Source organism: Cibotium barometz, chromosome 47 (assembly GCF_041138505.1).
Source record: "Cibotium barometz isolate CiBa-2024 chromosome 47, ASM4113850v1, whole genome shotgun sequence".
NCBI classification, from domain to species: Eukaryota; Viridiplantae; Streptophyta; class Polypodiopsida; order Cyatheales; family Cibotiaceae; genus Cibotium; species Cibotium barometz.
In genome coordinates, this window is record NC_141092.1 from 4,515,978 (window position 1) to 4,529,775 (window position 13,798).

The following is a 13,798-nucleotide window of genomic DNA, read 5'->3' on the forward strand; positions in this document are numbered from 1 at the left end:
CACGGAAACTTCATGGGTTCAAAAGGCAGCTTCTTTCTATGTTTAGCAGTGATGATCTACTATGCTTCATTGGGGACTTGTGCTTACCACTTGGGTGGAGTGCAAGCAGCTTTTGGGTGCCTGTGGATGTATCAGATGAGGCTCAGACAGAAGCGGAAGAACTTAATGCGGTTCTTATTCCCGTGCAAATAATGGCACATAAGGAAATAAAGGTACAAGGTAAAGTTTCCCATCGCTATCCTGTGAAGTTCAAGAACTGTTCACTAATGGATGCGAAGTGGATGGAGGAGGGTGACTTAGCAGATTCACCTAAGGTATTGCAGCTTTATCTTGATGCCTTTGAGTTGGAGTCAACTCTTGTTACGGCTCCTTCAGGTTCAGCAGAGCATGGGTCTGGAGCATTACCTGATGCTCAAGAGGGGGAGGTAGCACCTCCGCTCCCTTGTTAGAGACAGGCTCAGTTGTCATCTAGGAGTCGCTTGGTGACATCTTTGTATTCACCCGAAAGTATTGAGGCTGACAGTACATCTGCTTATGGGACTTCTATGATATTGTGTACTAGTCACATGAGATGGTAAAGTTGAGTATGGTTCACAGTTGGCCGCACCATGAACTATAACTGCAACTATGGATAACTTTGTCTACATCTATGGTTAACAAAGATGGTTTTTGCCTTTAGCCAGGTAGAGCGATGGTCTGTGGTGGTGGTGCAGGCGGAGCAACGGTCTTAGGTGGTGGCGGAGGTGGACAACAATGGCATGGCCTATGAGACAAGTCCGGGCGTGAAGATGTGCAATAGCTCCGATACGAGGGGTGTCCGGGATGAGCTCCTGCAGGGCATCTACGCCTACAGCTTCGAGAGGCCCTTGGCCATTCAGTAGCGCGCTAACCGTCCCATCATCTAGAACCGTGACGTTATCGTCCAGGCCCAGTTCGACACCAACAAGACCTCCATGATCGCTCTCGCCGTCTACCAGATCATCGACACCTCCGTCAGAGAGTTCTTTATTCGTGGATTGCAAGCCTTGTTTTAGAGAATGGGATACAGAGGATCAAGCTAAGATGCACAAGATGATGTTCATGGAAGAGTTGTGTTGTTACTCTTTGTCTTGGACTGATGTGTATTCAGGCGTCCTCTATCTTTCTCTCTGGGTTTTGGCAACCGTACTTGGATGGTATATCTGTCATGGAAAGAGGACTTTGGTTACAAGGAAACAGGCCTATGATTTATGGGATACAGGTCCTTGGTTTATGGGATACAGGTCTTTGGTTTCATGTGGAAAGCATGTCTTTCGATTCATGTGAACAGGTTGTAGTCTTCTCGAGGTTACATGCAAGCGGTGACTATAGGGAAGGACATATGGTTTGGTACAGCCCTACTGCTGTTAGGGAAAGGGTTTGAGGGATCCATGGTAGAGATGGAGAAGACCTTTTCAAGCAGGGAGGTGTTATACAGGTGTGCCTTTTCCATGGTATGCTGTGCTGTAATAACGAGAGTTCTCTTTTGGAAGTCCTGAGTGAAACTATAAGGGATCCTATTGGTAGAGGATTCTACAAGTTGTACTTTGTACTCAAAATTTGATCAAGTAAAGAAATACCGCAAGGGGCACCACTGCATTTTGGAACCAATCGGTGTCCTTGTACTATTTGCAAGAGCAATCTAGCTCCCCCTGTTTGTTTCCTTTTCCAGGTCCCCATGGGTGATGAAGTGTTTTGTGTGCAAGTGTTTGTTTCACCGCCCGTCAGATTTTTGAAGGCTGGTTTCAACTCAAATGAAGAGAGAGGGCTCCAATTTATACATTTGGGGCTCTCGTGGGCTAGAACAGCAAGTAAAAGCTATAATGACAAGTGGAGAGCTAAGGTGACAAGTGTGAGGCCACTTGCCTCACATTGATCCACTGTCGTGCTACATGTCCCAATTTATTCCCACCCATAAACTTATCTCTAAAAATATCTCAACTCGTATACCTTCTATCAAAGGTGCTTCAACAAAAGTCTCCCATTTGCTAGGCTTACGAACGTATTGAAACAGAATTTCCATTGGGGGTTGTCCAAAAATAGTAACCCTATTAGATTTTAGGAGTGTGATCCTTTGTATTTCACCTTATAAAAATGTATGTGAGCACCATGTAGAATCATGTTTGAAAGCCAGATCTCTCCCAAATCCTCAAGAGCTTGCCATATATGCTTCCCACTTGACATTTGAGCTCCAAAGCCCATTTTTGTGTCCAAGAAACCATGTCGGGCACCGAGAGCAAACTTCAGGCACTTGCTCTTTTGTACTGGATAATCCCCCATTCCCAAAGCTTGTATTTTTAAAATATTTAGATGTCCAAGAGTCCACAAAACCCTTTTACCAATATGTCCATGAATGTTAGATTTGCCAAAAAGTGAAGGTTCCACACCCAAAGCCCATTTCTGTGTCCAAGAAACCATGTCGGGCACCCAGAGCAAACTTTGTTAGAATTTGTGCATCTTCGTGTTTTGGGGCTTTACCATTTATTGGGTATTTTATACATTTTACTCTTATTTATTTGTCCAGGGCGAATCCTAGAGGCAGTCAGCCAGTTCCCTACTGCACTATATAAGAAGTTTCCCATTATTCACTCATTCATCCACTTCCCTTGCACATAGTTCAACACTCAATTGCTGGCTATTGCCATTGTAAAGCTTTACTACTGTTATAAAAGGTGATCTTGTCCAACTCCCTTAATCTCCTTTGCACTCTCTCATATGTTTACTGTTTATGCTTCCGCCTGTGCTATCTCCTTCAAACTTCAAGCACTTGCTCTTTTGTACTGGATAATCCCCCATTCCCAAAGCTTGTATTTTTTAAATATTTAGACGTCCAAGAGTCCACCAAACCCTTTTACCAATATGTCCACGAATGTTAGATTTGCCAAAAAGTAAAGGTTCCACACTCGAAGCAAACTAGGTTGCTTTAGCCTTTGCTTGTTCCCGCTGAGGGGCCTTTTCAAAATATTAGCATGGACTTTGTAGGCCCTCTTCCAACAGCTATGGAAACCAGGAGAACCTTTTCAGGATATTAGCATGGACTTTGTAGGCCCTCTTCCAGCAGCTATGGGAACCAGGAATACACAGTGTATGACCATTGTTGTGACCGGTTCAATAAGTTTTACATCCTCATTCCTTGCACGCAGACGGCCATAATAGAAGACATTGCTCGCCTCTTTAGCCGACTTTGGTATCCCATTCGTGGTTTACCACGGACAATCACACCACACAGATATCCCAAGTTCACTTCACATTTCTGGAGAGCATTATTTGATGACTTTCGGACTAAGTTACAGTTGTCCAGTGCATTTCATCCACATACAAATTGGTCAGACAGAGATTTATAATCAACTCGCCTTTGATGTTATCAAAATATATTGCCATATCTAATGGTCGAAATAGACACAATATCTTCTATTGGTGCAAGCTATCCTAAATACCACTCATTCACCTAGTATTGACCGGACTCCATATGAGGCAACATTTGCACACCATTTCTCGTCACTTTTTACGAGGATGATGTCGCCATCACTAGAAACCAGCAAAACTATAGATATTTTCAAAGATTATTGAGTCCATGAAGGCGCGCCTATCCAACGCACAAGAAGCGTACACTAGGCAAGCCAACAAGTCTAGAAGAGATGTCAACTACAAGGAGGGAGACTGGGTGTTTCTCCAAATCATGAAGCAAGCAAGTGAGCAAGCGTTGTCCCAAGCTCTCTTTCCAAAGCTTTGGTGCATTTCCCATTGTGAAGAAGCTCAATGATGTCCCCATGAAGTTGAAGTTACCAGACAGTTGGACTATGCATGATGTCTCCCACGCCTCATGGTTGATGCCTTGCGTTGGACCATTTTTGCAAGAGGTTCCAGATGAGCAGTAGTATGTCTCAAGAGCAAGAGTTTTCTTCCGTTGTAACAACTCTTACTAATCTTACTCTTGAAGGTGCTGCATCCTCCTTGTTTGAAGAGGATAAGAAGCTAAAAGATACACAACAAAGCTTAAAATAGTAGGGAGACTACTTTCTTTAACAAAACCAATGTCAAATGTAACCATTGTGGAAGGATGGAACATGTAATGGCCCAATGTCATCTTCGAAACAAGCCCAAGATTGTATGTGTGGCAAGGTAGTTCACCTTGAGAAGAATTGTTGGTCAAAGGAAAAACAACAATCCAATGTAATGATGAAAGCAACTCTTGATGATGCACCAAAAGAACATCTTTTCTAGATATAATGATGTCTATGATTATGTTCTATGTCTATGATCATATTATGTCTCATGTCATGTTGATGTAATCACCTCTAGCCATCGATATGTAGACTAAGTGAATGTATATGTGTCTCCATCAATGGGAGGCAAAGAATGTCATGTCATGTATGTCACATTACTCTCTTGGGATGAGACCCATTTGGGCACCAGAGGGGTGTTGAAAATGTGGTGCACAAATGTATGTGTGCATGTCACGCCATGTAGGTTTATGTCATCTATGATTTATGTGTGGATAGTAACCTTAGGATTTGGGATATTATGTATGGTCATATGTATCTAAGAATAATGTGTATGGGTCAATGAACGTGAGGCAACGTTCATGTGTAGCATTTATCTGGATGTAGGCAAGTAGCATGTGGACCAAAGGTATCCTTATCTCTTGGAGATATGTATGTAAGACCCCATGTGGATGAAAATGAAGCACTGTATGTCATTCTCACTAATGCAAGTCGTGATGTTTTGATTAGTCTTGTCTCATACCTTAATCATCTCTATTAGTGTTGATATCATACTCTAATGATGCCTTCTTTCATCTTTCACCCACCATAGCTCTCTCTTGCAACTCTCACACTCCATAACTATCTCAAATCGTGTCTTTTCTCAACTATGTCATGTATGCCATCTCTACTAGGGTGCCACCTGGACATAATTGGACATTAGGTACAGCTTACTTTTTGGATGTGCACTCCACTATCCAAGTTGTGAGGACAAGTTCCTAGTTGTCATCTAGATCTACAAGGTGTCAGATCATACATTGTCCCGCATAATTTATGCAACCCACTTGGGAATATTCTTTGTACAAATGTCTAGGATGCTTATTAGACCAAAATTCTGGCACCCGACATAGTCAAGTCACAGTCTAGAAAGGTTTACCAAGTCTCGGGCTGATTGCTAAGTATCCAGGCAGCCATATGAACACGAGGAATGGTCATTTGCACACATGGGAAAGGGCTGAACAAAGTATGGGCAGACTGGAGCATGGACCTCCTATATAGATGTGTTTGGAAATTCATTTGGATATTTCACAGTTCTTGAGCAAATATTTGAAGCCTAAGAAGGTCATCATCTGAAGCAAGGAGCAATCTAAAATTAGCAGGAGATCTGAAATTCAGCATTCTAGATTTCAACAGGCATCAGCCCCCGCATGGTTAGGCAGTCAGCCCAAAACAGTAACACAAATCTACAACAGATTAAGCACTTATGCAAATCAGCCTTTGGTAACACCTATTTTGTACTTTGAATATTTCAGCAATACACCGCTTGTGGTGGCCACCAGTGGGGACCCTTAAGTGGGTTATTGCGACCCAATCAGGTGTCGCCTCTGTGCTATTCTGTTTACCTCTCTTCTTCCAAATCTGCAATTAATGCACACCTCAATCATCATTAACGCTTCCACCTAGTCTACATGTAACAATAAACCTCTTCCTTTAGTGTCTTTTTGACTGGCTTTCTAGCAACATCTGTGTTCATTAGCCTCCTTTTTTCAACTTTGGATGAATTTTGATTCTTATATGTTCTGTATGTTATACTTTATAGACGTAACCTTTAAAGAATATGTTGGTAGTCAATCCGAATGTAGGGACTTCAACAATTGAAATTGCTAATGTAGCGTACCCAAAACCTCCACTTGTTATTTCTATAACACTGCATGCCGATACAAAGGTGAAAAGCTTAGGAAAAAAATCTCACACGTTCTAGTGGAAGAAAGTAGGCAGAGGCACTAGATGTTTTGCTCCCTGCATTTAAAGCAACAGCACGACCATGGCAATCAATGACAGGAGACCCGCTTGAGCCTCCTTTTGTCCCTGAAGCAGCCTAAAATTCCACAATCAAATTAATCGCCATGGAAAACAAGACTTGACAAAAGCAATTAGTCCAATAGATCAGTTATTTCAAACATTTGGTGTACCTGCATGTAGAATGTGTTAAAATCATTGTACCCATCCCTGCAAAAGACACAGAACAATGTTTCAACATCACCTTCATTTTTTTCTATAAACCCATATGTAATGCAGCTAGATCAATCATAGTTTCCAAGTCCCTTGATGAAAACGTGTGATAAAGGCCACGTTGGTTAACCCTATGACATGATGCCATTGTCAAAACGTTTGGGGGTTTGCCATTTTCATTCCATTTAGACGTTTTGGCAACTATGGGTGAATTATCGATCACCTCCCCTGCCATCTCACAACACCTTGAGGTGATCACTTAGACAGGGACTCTCCTTTCGTGCAATCCTACTTGAGATGTTGAATGCCAATGGAGCCGTTATTCTTTCCACTGATACATTTTACTGCTAATTTGTTGCATCCTTCTACATGATACAATGCTTCTATGTGAAAAGAATAAAAGCATTAGATAAAAAGTTTGCATCTCTTACATGACCCATCTGAGGTACATGTCCTGAGAGAAAAAAAGTCTCATGCACCCAGTGGATGCATGCTTTGCCTTAAGAGTCATCGTCCAATAACTGTATAGTTCTTCAATAATGCTTTGGTACCACCCATCAATAGCATGAGCCACCTCACGATCACTATCTAACCCTGTACACCTCCCACCTCTGATTCCCATGTACTATAATACAGTGTCACATGCATGGTCTTCAAATCAACCCTCTCGTACTCTCTGAGTAAAAGCCTCAATAAACCATTGAGCAACAAATGGATCCCCTCATGGCCAATTTATTGTCTGTACTCCTTGGAAGAATTCCTGATAACAGATACACACAAGCCACGCATGTCCCCACCCCCTCCCCACCAGTACGTTGATAGGCCAGCATAACCTGTGCAGGGCCAATCCATTGTCTGTACTCCTTGGAAGAGTATTACTGATAACAGATACACACAAGCCATACTGTTTGGTTCTTTCTACATAATACTTACTTTTTGTAATGAGGTGCGTCCCGATCTAACCGTGCTAAGGTACCAGCAAGAATGGAGATCTGCAACAGGGATATTCATCACATGTTCAGTTCATCATCAGGAAGACCACATAGATTCAATAGCACATTTGGAATGTAGCAACCTTTTCTCCACTATCATTGCCAACCACTCGAATCTCCAAACCAACCGCGGCAGCTTCTGGTGCAAGTGGAATCTCCTCATACTCCATAAACTGCACTGCATCAGGATCAAAACGAAAGAACCCAAAATCATGTACCTGCAAAATCATGGAAGCCAAATATTCATCATTCCACTGTCTCCCTTCAACTCTTTAACAGCTTTCACAATAAATGTCTTCTACAAAAGCATAGAAAAAGAATAATATGCAAGCTAGAAAACTCAATTTAAGTATGCTGTTCGAGTTGATGCAATACAAAAATAATGTAAAATCTAATGAGCTACGAAAGCAGGGGGGCAAGCTGTATATTGAGGTGGGTAAGTCTATATTATTGGGGTTCTCTCTGGCATACTATGAGAGGGTGCTTCCATTGCTTATTCAGGGAAGAATTTGGGCCCTTGTGTTGCAGTGCCACTGAATATGATAACCAGAGATGTGTGGCCCTTTTCTTACATGGGATTTATAGACACAAAGAGAAATTATTGCGTTAACACTGGCGGAGTGGTAGACACCATCTAGCAGCCACAACGTAGCAACCAACAAGAGTTGTAAAACAAAATGGGCTGAGAAATTTGAAGAGCGATTCATCATGGCATTAAAAAATCGGAACACAATTTATATGGTCAATTATGTTTTGGTTTGATGCAGACAACAATTATGCATTTAATTATGAAGTTTAAATGTTCAAAACGCAGCTCACAGGATCTCGATATAGTGGGTGGATAGGAATCTCTTCCCGGTTCAGGAACATGGCTTCTGCAACAACAGGCCCTGCCAAATGAAAGCCACATCACAATGCATGTCAGCCACAGCAACCAAAGCCTTCAATCTTTTCCATCAAGCCCTAGAGCACACACAGCGTACTTTTTTCTCCCTTTGTTTTTCTTTCTATCAAGCACTGAATACACATATAATAATAATAAAATTTCATATTTCTTTTGACTTATGATGCCAATCCACAACTTTAAAAACCTCTTGTGCCTCCATCAAGCTGCAATTTCCCTGCGTTGTAGCCCTCTCTTGCCTCCTCCACCTCCTGAACTACTCCACCATGCAGCTGTAACTCTGCTTTATCTTTCACATCTCCACCCTCTTCTTCTTGCCTACTCCCCACTCCAAATTTATCACCCCTTCACGCCGTTTGTTATGTCCCAAGTTCTGCTAAGGTTAGAAGATACCCCATGGTGGGGTAAACGCGAGGCCAAGGTTAAAATTTAAGGTTAAGCTGAATATAGCGCACTGGACTATCCTCTATAGGTTAGACCAGGAGCTCAATTGTTTCAGTTTGGACGGCGCAGATCACTTTTGTGCAAGGAGACTGGGTCTCAAAACCCACTTAAGGGAGCCCCCTAGACCCTAACACTGTACAGAGAGGTCCTTGAGTAGCAATTCCTATCTAGGGAGAATCAAAAACCACTAAAAGACTCATGGTTGAATAAGCAAACCAATCAACACTAATCAAGTTTAAATCGATGACAATCATAAAGCCAAAGCGAACACCCATAAAATCACATTTGATTCATATGAAGCAAGTGCATGATTCCATAATTCCCAATGGAACTATCTAGATCTCATCCACCTCCTCGATCTTCATAAATTCATCCCTGTCCATACAACTCATTTACCATTTCTTACCAAAGTCTAGATCACCATAATTTCCAACACCATACGCTGCACAGACAGCCATACGGCACCTGTACAACCTACAAAGAGTGAAGACCAGCAGCTGTATAGAGGGTATGAGCCCGTACGGTACAGACATCACAGATGCTGACATCATCATCAGTTGTATGGACTGTACAGACAACAAGAAAGGTTCCCAGCTGACTGTTGCAGGGCTGTACGGACAGAAAGCAGGCTGTTGCAGATTTCCAGTCGCATCCCAGGTGTGAAGGCCTTGCCAGGTAGTTGACCTGCAGTGGGAGAAAACTGGTGCACAGCTATTATGTCATCAGAATCGGCATCAAGCTATTGAAATTATTTTTGCTATCTTGGAAATCTGGTACTCCGAGCGAAGTTACCATTGGGTGCCCGCAAAGCTTTGTGGTTGACAATTCCATCTTGGTGATCAAGATTTGGAAGGCAGCAGCCAACCCATCTTCAGTCCCTAGAGTGGTGTGCTAAGTGCAGATCCTTAGTATTCACATGCGTATATCAACCTTGCACGTAATCCTTATTGCATTGTTTTGGGTCTGCCCCATTACATTAAGATCTAGGGTTAAGCTAAATACAGCAAAGTCGGCTAGCCTATATAAGTTAGACTCAAGGCTCAATTATGGGGGACGGATGTGTCAATTTGACCTTCGAGATCACTCAATGCGAGGACACCCTCAGGGTATGTATTGGCCAAGGCTTACTGCACTTGGAGCTTTCACCTGGACAAGTACTCTAGCCTCCAGCTCAGGGGTGGACGCAGGTATTTCCTACAGCTGGGCAGTGAACTCAATGAGTTCTTCTCAAAGATCCCAAGACCGATGGACTAGGGTGTTACTGTTGATTAAGCCCTGGAGGGCTTTACACCATCACAACCTCTTTTCTTTCCTCCCCGGAATTCCCTGTGTCCTCTTTGCCTCTACATGCCTGCCTTGTCCCTCTGCCTTGCCATGAGACAAGAAATCTAGTTATGCCCATTTGCTAGGCAAGAGTATACAGCCAGTTTCCATGATCATACAAAATCCAAACAGCTTTAAAAAATGAGGTTAGTATGATCCTTTCCCTGGACATCCATACATGTGATGTAACATTACGGCAACAGTGAGGAATAAACCAGCAACCAATTAAAGCCCCAATTTCCAGAGCTAAATAAATGGCTTGCACTTTTCCAGAACAACTACAAATTTGCAGACTAGAGCAAGGCAGAGTTCACAAGAGGGAGGCACACACTCTACATGGTTGAGGTGGCGCGTCACTACTCTTCAACAGTTCTCATCTGTGCAGAAATTTCTTCACAAAAGGTGTGCCCGGATGAATGAGCAGGTCAGTCAAGTGCCGGACACCTCTCCCTATTTTTTCTCTCAAAGAATCAGCTCAGTTCTCCCTCTGACAAAACTGCAAACCAGATGCTACATCTCACAGGTAGTTTGCATTGTTTTCCTTCCAGTTGCCCATGTCGCCTCTGAGCTCTGTTTGTTGGGCAGCACCAGTTGCATTTGAAATCACCCAAAATGCCAAATGCAGAGCGCTTTTGTTACACAATTGAAGGCATTGCAGGAGCGGTACAGAGGGTTACAGGGAAGGGTATGTGGTGCCAAGCATGAGTATGATGATTAATGAAGAGCGTGGTTGCTGAGACCATTTGATGGGGAGCTTAATGATCACATCCAGATGGGAAGATTAGAACAAATCATCAGGGAAAACTACCTGGTTTGACAACGTGCCGGTTGGTGAGGATGATGCCGAGGTGCTTGTCGACGATGAAGCCAGTGGCATGGATGGATCCGGCGGGCTCGGTGTCGAAGGAGCGTGTGACAGTGGACTTAATGACCACCACAGCGGACACAACGCGGCTGAGGGCGTTCCGCCAGTCCTCCGCCGTGGCAGACGCTGCACCCAACAGCGGGGGTTCCACCTCCATGGACAAGAGCTTCTTCTTCTCAAGCCCGCCTGCTGCCGGCGCCTCCATGGTGAGCGTAGTCGAAGAGCCGGGCGGCGATCCCTCGCCGGCAGTCACCGTCTGGCTCATGCTTTTTCTGCTGTCTGCTGCTGTGCGGGGCAGAGATGGATATGGATCTCCGGAACTCGGTATTCTGATACCCACAGCGAGAGGCGCGTTGTAGAAGGGGGCCCTGTAAAAGCAAAAAGCAACTGTCCCTTCACTACCACTACCTAGCTAGAACAACATACCAAGAGGTACATGCATTCATTTGCTTTGTGGAAATGTATAGTCTCCATGAGAACCTTACGGAACGGTTGAGGAAACCTTAGGAATTCTTTGCATACAAAGGTATGAATTGGTGATCCATTTCAGGAATGCTTTCCCATGCAATTGAGGTGAGAGCAAAAGAAAGAGATTTTCTCTCTCTCTCTCTCTCTCTCTCTCTCTCTCTCTCTCTCTCGGCTTGGCATGCTAGGGTACGATTGCCATCTATACACTATGATCCACATAGGAGAAAAGGGGGCTGGGGGGACTACAATTCAAAGGGGGGGGATTATTTTAACCTTGGAGTCCTTCCCTTGCACCAGCTACAAGTGCTCTTTGATTGCTTTTGAATTTTAGCTATCTCAAAGTTGGACAGCTGGGCTTGTAACTTACCTCATGTTTTCTTGTGGGTTTTCTCCTCCACTTGGAGGTTTCCCAGTAGTAATATAACGTATTACAAAAAACAAAAAAATGAGTGCACACGTGCGTGCTTGTGTGTGTGTGTGTGTGTGTGTGTGTGTGTGTGTGTGTGTGTGTGTGTGTGTGTGTGAGAGAGAGAGAGAGAGAGATAGAGACTTACCTTACATAGTCCATAATTCCTCTGTGTGTGTGTGTGTGTGTGTGTGTGTGTGTGTGTGTGTGTGACACACACACATTAAGAGAAACTAAGTGAGAATTGCGCCTACCTTGCATTCTCCATAACATTCCCCACGTCAACCTAATATTATAACATTTATGTCATCAAACAAGACAAATTTAACAAAGAATCTTCCAAACCTAGAAGTCTCATTACATAGTGTATGCATTACCTTAACCTATATACTCATCAAGGTTTCTCTTCAACTCTTGTTGCTCATATTATAAATCTTACACGAGCCTTTGACTTTTCCTTTTAGCAAGTATCATGCATCTCTATGTCTCCATTTTAGTCTTTCTAACCAACTTTTCAAATATTTCAATTAAAGTTTGTGCGCTTTTTTGTACCAACCACCATAGAGTTGTGTTATGCCCAATCTCTTTAGTAAGAGGCAAATATGACCTCTCCACGGCTTCTCACAAGCTAGTTTGCAAAAACCCTCAAGAGTTTGTTGATTCCTAGGTTTCAAGAAAGAAAAAAACAAAACGGAATTGGGTGGTTTAGCATCCTTGAAATGTATAAGCCTTACCTAACATTGAAGGCATTAAAAAGGGGTGAATGCATATTTGTGAGAGATTAGAGAATCCAACATAATCAAGTCTCTTTACACGTGTCTAGTCCAACTTAAGGGTCATCCTATCAAGACAAAGTAAATATATGAGATAATGTTATGTGGTGTAAGTTAAAGAGAATGTGGGGGAGAGGGAGAGCTTCAAACCCTAGCAAGCAAACACACACACACAAGAGAGAGCAAAACAAGAGAGAGCAAGCAAACACACACACACAAGAGAGAGCAAGACACAAAAGAGAGATGGATAGCTAAATTTTCTTCTATCTTCTTCTTCTCTACTCAACCAACATAACATAAAGATAAGAGTACACACTATATGGGTTAGTACTCAACTACTACAGCATACAAGGGTCGGTCCATAATGTGAACATGACTAAACGAGCTGGCACTATAACTATGCCAGTCTCTAGTAATCCAAAATGGTTGTCACACACCCTGCCATCCCCCTAGCCACATATCACCCCCATAATCTCACCAACCATGCCAGTGGTGTAGATGCGGAAGCTATCACCCAAGCGGGTCATCAATGTCCGTCGCATAGCGCTAGTTGAGCTCAATATCTCAACACTCCCCCTCGAATTCAACTCCACACACTGCACTCCAAGTAAGCTCCTAAACCTGTGGAGCTTCTCTGTGCCCAATGCCTTCGTGAAGATGTCAGCCACCTGATCCTCTGTGCTAACATATACTAGATCTATATCTCCTGCTAGAACCTTCTCCCTCACAAAGTCATAATGCACCTCAATGAGCTTCATTCTAGCATGATATATTGGGTTACTAGCCAACTGTATGTTGCTCATGTTGTCACAATATATGACAACTGCCCTATCCACGGGCTCTCCCATGTCACCAAGTAGCTTTTGAAACCAAGCTACCTCACAAAAGCTGCCATAGCAGCACCCCTATACTCTACCTCTGTACTCGACAAGGCAACTATTGGTTGCTTCTTACTGCTCCAACTCACAGCAGCACTCCCAAATGAGAACATAAAACCACTGGTAGATCTCCTATCTACAATACGCCTTGTAATGTAGATGAAACTACCCACTACGCGCCTGTATGTAGTGGGGTCCTCCAAAAGCTCACATGTATCTGCAGAAAGCTTTGTGTTATGCTCTAATGGCATTGAAATAGGCTTACAGCCTGTCATACCATACTTACACAACATGTTCAAGCCATACTACCTCTGCAATATCAAAATGCCATGAGGTGATCTCACCACCTCTATGCCCAAGAACTATCGCAGCTCACCCAAGTCCATCTCAAACTTCTGCTTCAAAAGCATCCTGACATCATGTATGTATGCATCACTATCACCAGTGATAATCAAGTCATCCACATAGATGATCGCTCTATCTGTCTTTTTCACGTATAGTGAAAAATCTGC

General features: G+C 43.1%; 1 protein-coding gene across 2 annotated transcripts in view; it reads right to left on the bottom strand.

The window, feature by feature from the left end:
* The window catches only part of DEG7 (DegP protease 7), a 79,053-nt gene extending 67,772 nt beyond the window's left edge, over nt 1–11,281 (bottom strand). For both annotated transcript variants that reach the window (XM_086784375.1, XM_086784374.1), the window contains exons 1-6: nt 10,705–11,281; nt 8,045–8,115; nt 7,309–7,443; nt 7,167–7,225; nt 6,194–6,230; nt 5,974–6,099 (exon numbers count right to left, since the gene is read on the bottom strand). In XM_086784375.1, coding sequence (XP_086640501.1) covers nt 5,974–6,099; nt 6,194–6,230; nt 7,167–7,225; nt 7,309–7,443; nt 8,045–8,115; nt 10,705–11,026 — 750 coding nt within the window. In that variant the 5' untranslated portion in view covers nt 11,027–11,281. The remainder of the gene's footprint in view (nt 1–5,973; nt 6,100–6,193; nt 6,231–7,166; nt 7,226–7,308; nt 7,444–8,044; nt 8,116–10,704) is intronic.
* Nucleotides 11,282–13,798: the final 2,517 nt, after the last annotated feature.